Here is a 12699-nt window from a genome sequence, read left to right on the forward strand (position 1 = left end):
TCTGTGCGTCAGAGTATTATGTATCCTTTGTCATCTACTTGGCTGAAAAATGGAAGATATATGGATATATATAATTGTATATACAAAATACATATAGCCACAAATATGTGGGACACGTATGTTTTCGTACTGTGTAGACAGAGCCCCGTAAGCAGTTCCTCATATAACTGGTGTTTTATAATGTCGATGTTTGGTATCTACCCATTGGACCTGACTGGCACCATTGCTGTCCTTTTTCACCATTATAACCACCCCCGACACCTATCCAGCTGGCCTCTTGTCCTTAAATTGTAACTAAGAGGAAAGGAAGAGGCCTCTATTGTATGCTCCCGCGTGCAGGTGAGCTTGGCACCCCTGTTCCTCTTTACCGCGTAAGGCGTGCTGTTTGGGGAAGAGAGATGGAAACTCAGTGAAAAGCGAGAGTCTTGCGGTCCAGCCATAAGAATAATATGTGTCTCGTTTCCTGTGCCCGGCCCGCCGTCCAGAGAACACCTGTCTCCGTAACCAGTATCGCTGCAGCAATGGAAACTGTATCAACAGCATCTGGTGGTGCGATTTTGACAATGACTGCGGTGACATGAGCGACGAGAGAAACTGCCGTGAGTCTTCCCGGTTCGGCCGGGCTTTCGGGAGGGGGCGCACGGGCCGTACTCGGAAGGCTGGCCAGCCAGCTCTGCCCGGGCGGGGGGCCTGCAGCCTGGGGTGCCGGCCGGTGGCCCCTCGTGATCGGTGATGCTCATGGGAGCTGATGGGGCTTGGAGAACAGAGAAGACACTTAGATATAGGTTGTTATTGAGAACCCAAGCCCCAACCGGTAAGGGAACTACTCGTTACAAAGGGTTTACCAGTAAGCATCGCCTGGCTGAAACTGAGCTGAGTCGGGCAGTCTGGGCTCTCATTGTGGCTTTACCACCGTGATAAAGCTGGGGACCAGGTGACATCCCTTGATCTGTGAATTCAGCCTTTTCAGAGATGGGAAACAGGTTTCATTTTGTATGCCGTCCAATCAGCGGATATTGGCTGCCCGCCAGGCTCCAGAGAGATGGTTCCAACTGCTTGATGATGCCTTGTTTGGCTTGAAATGTGGGGGCGTTGATCTGTGCACATGGAAATGTCATCTTTGGACTGTATGCTTTCTAAGGGTCACTACTAAAGCATGGTTCTGTTCAGCAGGGTTTAAAGACAAATAACTACTTAAAATGAGTAATTTACTGCAAAGTTTTAATTTTTGATAGCTTCGACATTATCTTCTAAGGAGGTGCTTTGCTCTCTGACAGTGAGTAATATGTTCATACATTCACTCGGCAAGTATTTGTTGAGGACTCCTTGTTCTAGGCTCTGTGCTCGGCCTGGGGATACCAGGTGATCAGGTGGACATGGAGTTTACTCCGTAGGGGAGTCTGAAGAGTAGAGGGGCAGTTACGGTAGAGCCAGTGAGTGCTATAATGGGGAAGCGCATATGCATACAGGAAGAGCACACAAATCAAACTTGGGGAGGTATTTATGGAGAGCCCTGAAGGGTGGTTAGAGGTGAAGCAAGCAGAGGTGGAGGGAACATAGCTGTCGGCAGGAGAACAGCAGGTATGAAAGCCCAGAGGTCAGAGTGTGTGTGGCATGGTTAGGAAGCTGGTGTGGCTCATCAATAATATGAATATGGAAGCCATGGGGCAAGGTGAAGACGGGCTAGTGAGGGTGCCCGGAGCAGCAAGTGCCTTTGGACTTGACTCAGAAGAGCCGTTGAGAACCACTGAAATAATATGATCAGATTCTTGTCTTTGGAAAAGTAAGCAGTGGGCAGAAGGCACTGGATGGGAGGAAGACCGGAAGCAGGGAAGCCAGAAACCAGTGTGAAGGCTTCTCTTGCAAATATTTTCCCACTGGGAATCCAGAAGCTCATTTGCCATTTTGTGCTCTGAGAACAGGGTAGGGGGTGACTCCTGGCTCCGGGCTGGTCATATGTAGCCAGCCATGTGTGGAGTCCGCGCCAGGTTCCCACGTCCCTCCAGCCAGAAAGCAACCTTAGAAGCAGTCAACTCCCTGAACTCGTCCGGGCCCAGCAAAACTATGTGCTGCCCTTGCTGGTGCTTAGGAGGTTATTTAACAAACCTTTTCTTAATCATTTTTCCCTGGTTTCAGTGGATGCCATTCACAGGCAGGGAGAAGAGCTTACTGAATGGCAGATTTGGAGAAGCGTTAGGCTGTCTGTGTGTTTTTTCTTCTCTGCAAAAAGGACACCAATAAAAGCCTTCTCTACCTACCAGAGTCTCAGGAAGGGGTGATATTTGTGGGGGAAGAGCCAAAGCTCCTTAAAAACAATAAATATTAACAACACTGGAACCGAGCCTGGAAAGGACTTTATTACGTAATGGGGTGGGCGAGGAGACACTTCTTAGAATTAGCACATTGCACGAAGATTGCCCAGACATGATTAGGCTTTAGTGGAAGCAGAGAGATTTAAACTAGATGACCTTGTGTCTGATCGATGGGGATTTCACCCAGGGGCTTTGGGTTCCACTAGATGACAAGCGGGGATCTTGTATTGGTGCAGTGTTCTGAGAGAGGGAGCTCCGTCCATCTTCAGGAGGGGCGCCCTCTCCCCCTCTCCCCCAGTGCCAGAGCTCAGTGCTGGTCTCACAGGCTTCCACGCAGAGGTCACGCTGCTCCTCTGGGTCAAGTGTGCAGCCGGCTCTGCCCTCCTCCTGGTTTGGTGTCAGCGTCAGGTGGGATTGACATTCCCGGGACTTGCTCGCTGCTCTGCTCTTTCTCCATTCATTCCACTTGGCAAAGGGGAGGCCCTGAGGAGGGGTACAGGGGTTAAAATATGGAGCCTGGGAACCAGGAGAGTGGTGCTTGATCGCACCTGCAGGAGTGGCTCCCTTATCCAGGAGGAGGAGAGTCGTGCTTATCCTGATGGTGGAGGCGCACCGTCCACGGGCAGGGCTGCAGGGAAGGGGCAGGCTGCGACTGGGTGGGGCTGCTGTCTGGGAAGTGAAAGGCAGCCGCCTGGGGAGCAGAGTGGGAGTGGTGACCGGGGAGCCGGGGAGAGATGTTGTCAGCACATCTCCCTCCCGCGCACAGACTCCTGCGCTGGGTAGTTGTCAGGCGCTCCGGGTTTTGACGTGAATCCCCTGCAGCCTTGTCATTTTGTATTCATCGTCTGCCTCCCACCATGAGCTCAATTACAGAGAAGAAATGGAGCCTCAAATAAGAGCCGCTGGGATGTCTAACTGTATAGCGTTGCCCTTGGCTTTTCATTTCCCGGCACCCCTCACCCCCCACCCCAGGATTCTGTTCTGTCACATCGTGCCTTACGTGTCAGCCCCTCCTGAGCACAGCCTTCCTTCCCAAAGCCTTGCCTGGAGGGTCTTTTGCTGGGTTCTAGGGATTGTGCTTACCCCCAGATACTTTTCTGCTTAGAAGAGGGAGAATGGTCTACGTCTATACCCATTCTGGTGCAGGAGGGCAGAGGAAGGACAAGGAAGACGCATGACATTTGTTTGGAGTCTAGTGTGTTTTGCAGCCTTATGTAATGGGCTCTGGTCCCAAACCGGTTTGCTTATTTACATTCATAAACTGCCCCGGGGTAGGTGTTCTATTATCTCTGTTTTACAGTAGAGAAAACAGAGGCATGGATCAGTTAGGTTACATGAACTATAGAATTGAGATCCATATCTAGTCTTTCTGTCATCACAGTGCTTGGCCACATGACCTTATCCTCCTCCTGTGTCCGAAACGGGCTCAAGGAGGTTAAAGTTAATTAATTGCTCGAGGCAGAGGCAGAGCCAGGATCTGAAACCCAGTCCCGCCTGATGACAGGGCCCAGATTCTTGCCCAACACTCCCCGTGTCATCGATAACGGGGAGGTGCCAGCTTCTCGTGTGGAATTGGGCTTCCTCATGGTCGTTGTCTAGATGAAGGTATCTCTGCTGCTGACTTAGGGGTCGTAGGAGGTGATCCGGCCCATCAGTCTCTCTCCCAGCTGGAGGGCAGTTTCTCACCCTCCCAGCCCGGTGCCCATCTGGAAACTTCCATGGAAAGATAGGCTCTTCTTTTCCTTGGTTGTAAAATTTTTTTTTGTATTTTTGGTCTGTTGCTGCAATTCAAATCTGCTTTCTTCTCTGTTTTAGTTCGTTTTCCATGGGGATGTGTGTATTGGGTGGGGGGATAAATTGTTCCTCATGAGTATGTCATCTCTTCCCTTTTAGCTACTACCATTTGTGATCTGGACACCCAGTTCCGCTGCCAGGAGTCTGGGACCTGCATCCCACTGTCCTACAAATGTGACCTTGAGGATGATTGTGGAGACAACAGCGATGAAAGTCACTGCGGTAAGGGGACATGATGTCCAGGGACCCCACTTCTGAGCGGGGCAGCACTCTTGCTCCCTGGGCTTCCGTGAGTTGCAGATGGAGGATTTCCGAAAGCATCTTGGGGTTTTCTTTCTTTCTTTTTTTCCAGAGAGAGAGAACACACATGTGTGTGCAGGTGGTGGGGGGAGGGGAGACATGGGAGAGGCGGAGGGGCAGAGGGAGAGAGAGACAGCACTCGAGAATCCTAAGTAGGCTCCTCGCTGAGCACAGAGGCCAAAGTGGGGCTCCATCCCAGGGCCCCGAGATCATGACCTGAGCTGAAACCAAGAGTCGGACGCTTAACCGACTGAGCCACCCAGATGCCCCCATCAGGGTTTCGGAGACCCAGCTCTATGACCACCTCTGTCCCCTTAGTAGGAATGATTCATTCGAAAGATCATGGACCCTGCTTTACCGTGCCAGAGATATTGTAAGCATGAATGTGATAGTAAGGAAGATTTCTAACTGATTTTAGGTGGTTATTAACAGCTCTATATGACGTAGACTTGGCCCACATGTCTGGGTGGCTACGAGATTAGCCTCCTGAAGACACAGATCTATACCTTTATGAATGTGGTTTTTTTTTTTTTTTAAACCAATCTAATTCAGTAAACTCTGCTGGAAGCCAGCAGATAGCACAAACGTTGTTCGAACATCTGTTTTCTGAATGGAAATTTTTACATTTAGAAAAACAGTATGATGGAATTGCCAGGAGTGATGGGGTTCTCTAGTTCAGTCCTCTTAATTTCCAGTTAAATGGCTGAGGGGACTTACTCCAGGTGACACTGTTAGTTTGTGTCAGGATGGGGACCCGGAGCCCGTGGTTCCAGATGTGGACCCAGACAGCGTGATGAGTTGGTGGCTCTCCCTGCCCACCCGTGGGTCAGGTTCAGTCTAGCTGCGCATGTGTTTATGGACGGGGCCTGCTTTTTCACCAGCAGGTCGTTTGACCCCAGGGACTGAAACGAGGGGGGGCAGGGGAAATGCCCCTTGGCTGGCTCTCAGAGGAATTTTATGTGTACGGGGGTCCCGTCGTTTTCCCTCATCTTTGTAAAAATAGAAAGTTGTGGAAAGCAGTCTTTGGGATTCAGGGCTGTTTTCCCTGCATTCCTCCCACCTCCTCCTTAGCACCTGCACAGGGTTGAAGGGCACAGCTCAGTAGGAAGGAGACTGCAGTGATATCATCTCTCTCACGTACTGGGCTTGCATCAGATTCCCTGTTCACAGTCTGTTCATGCTAATGTCTCTCGAATCCATCCCAGGGTTTCAGTCCCTGATATCCTCAGAGACAGGTCCTCTTCATAAGTCTCCAGACTGTTTCTTCGCAAATATCTAAATCCCCAACTTCACCATCAACTTGTCTCCTGGATGACACAACTCAGGCAGCCACCTTGGCCCCAGGCTTGGCTACCCCTGTTTCCATAGGATCTTTGAAATGCCATTTGGATGACATTTCCAGGGTATGTAAAAGATGTTGTCAGCGTAGCCTGCTTGCAAGTCTTGGTCAGGCTGCACGGATTCATTTACTTCAGGAACCCACCTTTCTAGAGGCAGCCCATCAGCCAGCAGCCCTGGAGCTCTGCCCACAGAAGGTCCCCAGTTTCATCTATGTTGGGAACTCGGCACTGATCTCGCTTTCCCCAATCTGAGCATCTCGTACTGATCAGCTCACTCGGAGTTCTCATTACTCCTTTTCTGAAACCACAGGCGCTGTCTCTAGAAGGCTTCTGTTTCTTGGGAGTTCTTGAGGATTCTCCTTTCTGGGCAACTGGAGCATTGCCTCCTAACCTTCCCATTGTAGCAAGCTTAGACAATATTTGTGAAGTGCGCTGAGCTACATGGGTAATGCTGCTCTTGGCCCGGAGGCAACCAGTGGCAAGGATGTGAGGGTGTCGGGAGCGCCTGGGTGGCTCAGTCAGTTAAGTGTCTGACTCTTGATTTTGCCTCAGGTCCTGATCTCGGGGTCCTGGGATCAAGCCCTGCACCAGGCTGCACGTTCAGCGAGGCGTCTGCTTGAGATTTTCCCTCTCCCTCTCCCCCCGCCCACTTGCCTCTCTCAAATAAATAAATAAATAAATAAATAAAATCTTTAAAAGCGGAATGTGAGGGTGTCAGCACACCTGGAGTCCCTCCTCGATGAGCTGGCCTCCCTGGTTAAAGTCCACTCTGTCTCCGGACGATCAGGGATAACAATGCGGATAATGCATGCATCTCTAGCCCGTGGGAGCGCCGACGCCTGAGCTCGATTTGGGACGGATTTCCGAGTAAGCATTGGTCCTCACAGCTCTGTGTTTGTGATCTCACCTGCAGAAATGCACCAGTGCCGGCGTGATGAATACAGCTGCAGCTCTGGCATGTGCATCCGCTCCTCCTGGGTGTGTGATGGGGACAATGACTGCAGGGACTGGTCTGATGAAGCCAACTGTACCGGTCAGTATTTCCTGCTCTCCCTTGACAGTACCTGTGTGTGTGTGCGCGGCTTAGCCCTGCAGCCCTACGTGATCGTCGACTCTAGGCGCTAAGAAATGGACCTTAGCCATCGATAGCTGGACTGTGATGAGCTTGTGCTGAAAGGTAAACCGACATCCTGCTTTCTTCGCTGAGAAGGTCTTGCTGTGAAAAAAGCGCTAACTGAACTAAACAAGTGTCCCCGAGTGATATGGTCGAGTCACATTCTGGCTTGAGCTTATTTCTTCAGGATCCAGTAATACACGGTTTATAGACTGGCCCCTGGTCTGGGGACCACACGTTGAGCGGCACTGAGCTAGCTTATGATTTTGAACGGAGTTCAAATCCGAGAGTTCCCCAAACACCGCAAACCTAAACTCTGCTTGCACCCGTTTTGGGTAAGATTTCACGGAAAATAAAGTTGGGAACAGCGTAATAATATGAGAGGAAGGCTAGGTGGTGTGAGGTGGAGGTCATGTTCTAATTATTCTCATGCGTGTTCGTTACACTACTTTTTATGAATGAATAAATGAATGAGTGAATGAGACCCATTTTACAGTATGGTGGAATAGGGAGAGCAAGGAATTGGGGAAACCGTGGAGGAATAAAATCCGATCCCAGTACCTGATGAGTACATTTTCTCTGCAACCTCTAGAAATGATCACTCAGTTCTCTCTTAAATCCCTCCAGTGGTGGGGCTAAGGTTATTTCATGTAACCATTTTGTGGTGAGGGCAGATCTGCTTCTAGGCTTTGTTTTCCCATTCACTGTTAACTGCATTAACTTCTCATTCACGTGGCATGGATCATTACTCTTGTGGTAGACCTCCCAAGTCCCCTGTCTTAATCTCCCTCGCCCCCGCAGACCCCACCAGTTCCTACACTGCCCAGCACCCGGGAGCTCAAAGCATGCCTACTAATTTGCAAAAGCAAACAAAAAGACGGCTGTTGTTATGCTATAGTTTAGATCTGGTTCCTGAAGGGCAGGAATGACCTTTGACTCCTTTGCATTCTCCCAGTGCCCAGCACCGGGCAAGAACCTCTGCCCATTGGGCAATTTACATAAGCGCTTCTCTGCATTCATTTTCATTTGGAGATGACCTTCTATAGCCTTCAGGAGTAAATGGATCTCCTCAAATGCAGTATCATCACACAGGATGATCTGTGATGTTACCAAATTCTGTCCCTTTATGAACTTACCCTAAACTTGCTCCTTGTCCTTTCTGGTGCAATCTCCATGTCTGCACCTCTGCTTCCGGAAGGACTGCGGGAAAAGGCTTCTGTCCAAATACAAGCAAGGCCTGCAGAAGGAGGAAAAGCCAGGGTCCATGAAGGGACTGCTGTCCTGCCGTCAGCCCAGGAACCACACGGAGTGCTGTTTGGAAGCGGTGGGCTCGGGTGGATAATTGGTTAATAAATTAGAGGAGTACACTTGGGCATCTCAGTTTGTAAATTGCAAAATGATTGAACATCCACATTAGCACAACCACATTAGTTAGTTTTGTGTTTCAGCAGCATGTGCCGCTCCTCCGGGATGAATTAACAGCTCATTTCTATGGGTGGGTTCGTCCGAGACTCCTGATTTTCTCTCAGATTTTTTTTGGCAGGGCTGTCTGGGGAAAATGTAAAGTGCTTGCACCTCACCTGCTCCCTTGTTCCAGTGACTATTCTTCCAAACCTATTAAAGATGATTCCCCTTCCCTGGTATCTCAAAATAGTTGGCGGTCAGCTGCGAGCTCATTAGAATGTGTGGCGTGTCCCTTCATTTCCTGACCTAATAAACTAAATCATCCGCAAAGCTAGAGCAAATCGGTCGGGGTCCACGGATTTCCTGTTGGCCTCAGCTCGCGTGCATGGTCTTTGCTCTTGTCCTCCCTGCTTTTTGTTTTCCATGGGACTGAGTTTTCTTTATTCCCTCTCCCCACCTCCCTGCATCGATTTTGAGCTTAAACATCTAATTTCTGTTCTTTCAGCGGTTAATGGTCTTCATGTAGTAACTTTCCCCTCTCCGAGACCTGCAGGGACTTCCAAACAGACTCCGTAAATATTTAGTATTTTAGTTGTACATTTTAAGAATCCTAATATTCATCATTGTTATTATATTTTAGTAACCATTTACCTTTGCTTCTTGTACCTGATGTCTCCTTTCCCCGTGTACATCTTTCTCTGTTTCTTGCAACAGGAGTCTGCGAATAGTAAGCTCTTTCAAGATTTCTATAAACGTATCTTTATTTCACTCTCAATCCTGAATTCAGATGGATCTGGGTTTCTCGGTTGGTAGTAATTTTCCGTTAAGTGTTTTGATGGGATTATTCTATTTCCTGCTGGCCTCTTCTGTGTTGATTTAAATTCTCCTGGCAGGTGATCTGTTCAAACAACAATCAGACGTTCTTTTCTCTCCAGGTATCTGTAGGTTTTTGTTTGTTTGTTCTTGTTATGTGGTTTCACCTCCTTAAGTGAAATTATTTTTATTCATCCTGCTCCTGAGTCTTGTTTTCCTTCTAGCGGCTGAAGATTTATTTTTCACCAATTCTGGGGAATTACAGCCGTGATCTTCTCAACTGTTTGCTACTTTCTCTGGTCTCGTCTTTAGCAGTTACTTTCAGCCATCTGTCGGGCTGTGTCCTTCTGTTGTTCATGCTTCCTGTTTTTGTATTTGCGGTCTCCTTCTGACTCTGTGCTAGAAACTGAGTTACTTCCTCAGTCTTCTCTTCCAGTTCAATAATTCTCTTTTCAGCTGAATCTGACTGGCTGTTTCACACATCCCCTGAGCTATGTTTATTTCCACGACTATATTTTTTATATCTAGAATTTCTATCTGATTCTTTTTCAAAGTTTGCCTCTTATTTTTCAGGGCCCTTTCTTTATGCTTTATGTTATTATTTCTGTGTCATTCATCATACAAGTTGAATTGATAGTCACATTTTTTTCTCCCCTCATTCACCTCCTCATAGTGCAGCGCTTGGTAATGAATCTGGAAGTGCTTTCTTACCATATAAATTCATCCATCTCTTCTGCCCCTCCTGTATTTGGTTAATGCTTCTGATCAAGTGTTCCAGAGGGGAAGGAAGTCAAGGAAGATCTGTCCAAGTCCGAGAGTAAGGTGTAGGGTGATGGCCTCTATTAGAAATCCTGATCCTCTAATTTCATGGTCATGTACCCCATTAGCCCATCCTTTCTCACAGTTACAATGATTCCTGCCGTGCAAAGGATTCTTATTTTTCTCCCCCCATTCTTTAGTCTGTATTAAAGTCAATCTGTTCCATCCTTATAATTAAAAGAAAAAGGTAATAATTAAACATGTATTAATTACCAGACACTCCATGTCAGAGACCTAGTAAGTTACTCAGAAGATGGGAAAATTCAGAAAAAGAGAATGTGTTAAGAATTCCATTCATACCTGGCCACTTAAATGAAATTATACAAACTGATTAGTCTTTCTGAGCTCAGCTTCTGTGATGGATTTTGGAGATCTCAGGCATGCCTTCCAGAATGGTCATTTGGAAACTCCATTAGCACTCCGAAATTGTTTTCAATTAAAAATGAGATGCATAAGCTGAATAATAACAAGTAGATCAGTATGGCAGTGAGCTTAGGCAGCAGTATATTTTATGAAAATGAGCAAGGCTTTGCTGAGGAATATTTTCAAGGGCTGTCAGACTTGTAAAACCACCAGATCAAAAGTCTTCCAGGCAATGGCTTACTTGGGCAAAAGCTCACGTAACATGTAACATGCAACGTACTCCTCTTATCAGAGATATATAAGTGTATCTTTAAAAGATGTTTACTGGATTCTGAGTGCCAAAGGTTGTAAAATATTAAAACTTCCTATAGACCCATTTGCATACTACACATATAGCCTTGATCTTCAGAGAGATAAGAAGACAACAGGTAATGGACCACCACTTGTTTTAAAGTGGTTTGAAAAATCAGGTTCTTTGTATTTCAGACTGCTGCACAAAATAGCCTAAAATTCAGTAGAAATTCTAGAGGGCATTGGAAGCCCATTTTTCCAGTCCTTGAGTAGCAGTTGCCAACCATCTTGATTGAATAAATAACTATAGTACGCACTCAATAACCCACTTTTGTTTGTTCTGCCTCATCTGTTGCAAAGACATCCTTAAGCTAACAGAGAGCCCATGCATCTCGATTGCATTATTTTATATCAGAGGTAAACAAGGCCAGCCCTGGCTTTCATTCAGCAATGAAGAGACACAAACAGCTTTCTGTTTTAGCAGAGGAAGGGGAAATCTAGTGGAGAGGTGGTTACTAGTGCCAGTTGGGTTTGAGGCAGTTACTCTGCGTTCAAACTAGTCTTTTTGAGATGTTTCTAAAGGACTTCCAGGTGGCCTCAGCCCATGTATGCAAACAAGGCTGTTGGTTTATAACATCAGCACTGTTTCACTTGTGTCTTTTTCTTTTAATGATTGTAGCGGCCACCATGTGTTGTGGGCTGGTAGATGTCAGTCGGGAGAGTTAGACAAGTTCAGGAGGTTCTGGGACCTTTCTGTGTGAGTTTGGATAAATCTTCCGTGCTCTCTGGATCTGAGGTTTTCCACATTTGAAATTGGGTTGTTTATTGAGAATTATGCAATCACAGCTTTTCAGAGCTTACAGGGGTCCTTGTATGTCAATATAGATGAGATTGACACCCCCAGGTCTGGACCAGGTCTAGAGGCGGTCCCCGGAGCACATACCACCTTTCCTTGTCCCACAGAATCTGGATGAGTGAGTGGGTTCATGTGAGAAGATAAAGTAGCAAGACAGAGCAGAAACTGCCCAGGCTTTGGACTTGGAGAGCGCTGGGGCTCTTACTTCTCTTTGTGAACGTGGGCGAGTTTCTTAATCTCTTTAAGGCTGTTTTTTTTTTTTTAATTCTTTTTATTAATTTTTTTTAAAGATTTTATTAATTTGAGAGAGTGAGAGAGAGCACAAGAGTGGGGTGAGGGGCAGAGGGAGAAGCAGACTCCCCTCCGAGCAGAGAGCCCCACTTGGGGCTGGATCCCAGGACCCTGAGATCATGACCTGAGCCCAAGGCAGACTCTTAACCGACTGAGCCACCCAGGCGCCCCTCTAAGGCTGCTTCTTATCTGTGAATGGGGAATAACCCTCACGTCATAGGTGGTTGCAAAAAGTGAATGATTTTTTTTTTTAAACCTGTACATCTATGCTTCTGTAACTTCACAGACTCACAGAGTCAAGTGATTTGCTTGATCAGGAGGCTGCACCCCACCTTCAGGGCAACCCCAGGTGCCTCGCTTCTGGCCAGGGAGGAACTCCGGCACTGTGGTCCATACCTTATTACCCAGCACAGCCTCTCCTCGGTCAGCATCTTGGCGGTTGGTGGGGGAGCAGAGGTGAGGGTGGCGTTGACACTTTCTCTCTTCTGTCTTGCTGACAGCCATCTATCACACCTGCGAGGCCTCCAACTTCCAGTGCCGCAATGGACACTGTATCCCCCAGCGGTGGGCATGCGATGGTGACATGGACTGCCAAGACGGTTCTGACGAGGACCCAGTGAACTGCGGTAAATGCCCATGCTTTGGCCTCCACCTGGAGCGTCCCTAGTGTCTGCCGTTCAGGAACAGAGGCAACAGTGGGCCAGGGATGGGAGTGCTGTTCTGCTGCGCCCAGATGCCCACGCGGACAACTGAACACGCCCTCCCAGCTTCTATATGGCACTGCCGTAGGATGTCGAGGGGTGTGTTGTTGTCCTCGTTGGCAGGCAAGCTGTTTTGCCTCACTGCTTTTCCATAACAGCTTCGAAGAGAAGAAATGGAAACCAGTTCACCCACCCAGAGTGCTAAATATGGTCACCACATACAGAAATGACCCGTGTTCCGCCAGAAATTAGCCAACAGTTTCTGTATAAATCGCATGCTTTGTGACTAAGAGTACTCTGT

The 12699-nt window shown here is 47.8% G+C and overlaps 1 protein-coding gene across 2 annotated transcripts in view; it reads left to right on the forward strand.

Annotated features, from left to right (window-relative positions):
• The window catches only part of LOC102735382 (sortilin-related receptor), a 118937-nt gene that overhangs the window by 87795 nt on the left and 18443 nt on the right, over positions 1-12699 (forward strand). For both annotated transcript variants that reach the window (XM_081799267.1, XM_081799266.1), the window contains exons 23-26: positions 486-599; positions 4206-4328; positions 6660-6779; positions 12198-12323. In XM_081799267.1, the coding sequence (XP_081655393.1) occupies positions 486-599; positions 4206-4328; positions 6660-6779; positions 12198-12323 (483 nt within the window). The remainder of the gene's footprint in view (positions 1-485; positions 600-4205; positions 4329-6659; positions 6780-12197; positions 12324-12699) is intronic.

Source organism: Leptonychotes weddellii, chromosome 11, assembly GCF_054177405.1.
Source record: "Leptonychotes weddellii isolate Sample4059 chromosome 11, ASM5417740v2, whole genome shotgun sequence".
Classification (NCBI taxonomy): domain Eukaryota; kingdom Metazoa; phylum Chordata; class Mammalia; order Carnivora; family Phocidae; genus Leptonychotes; species Leptonychotes weddellii.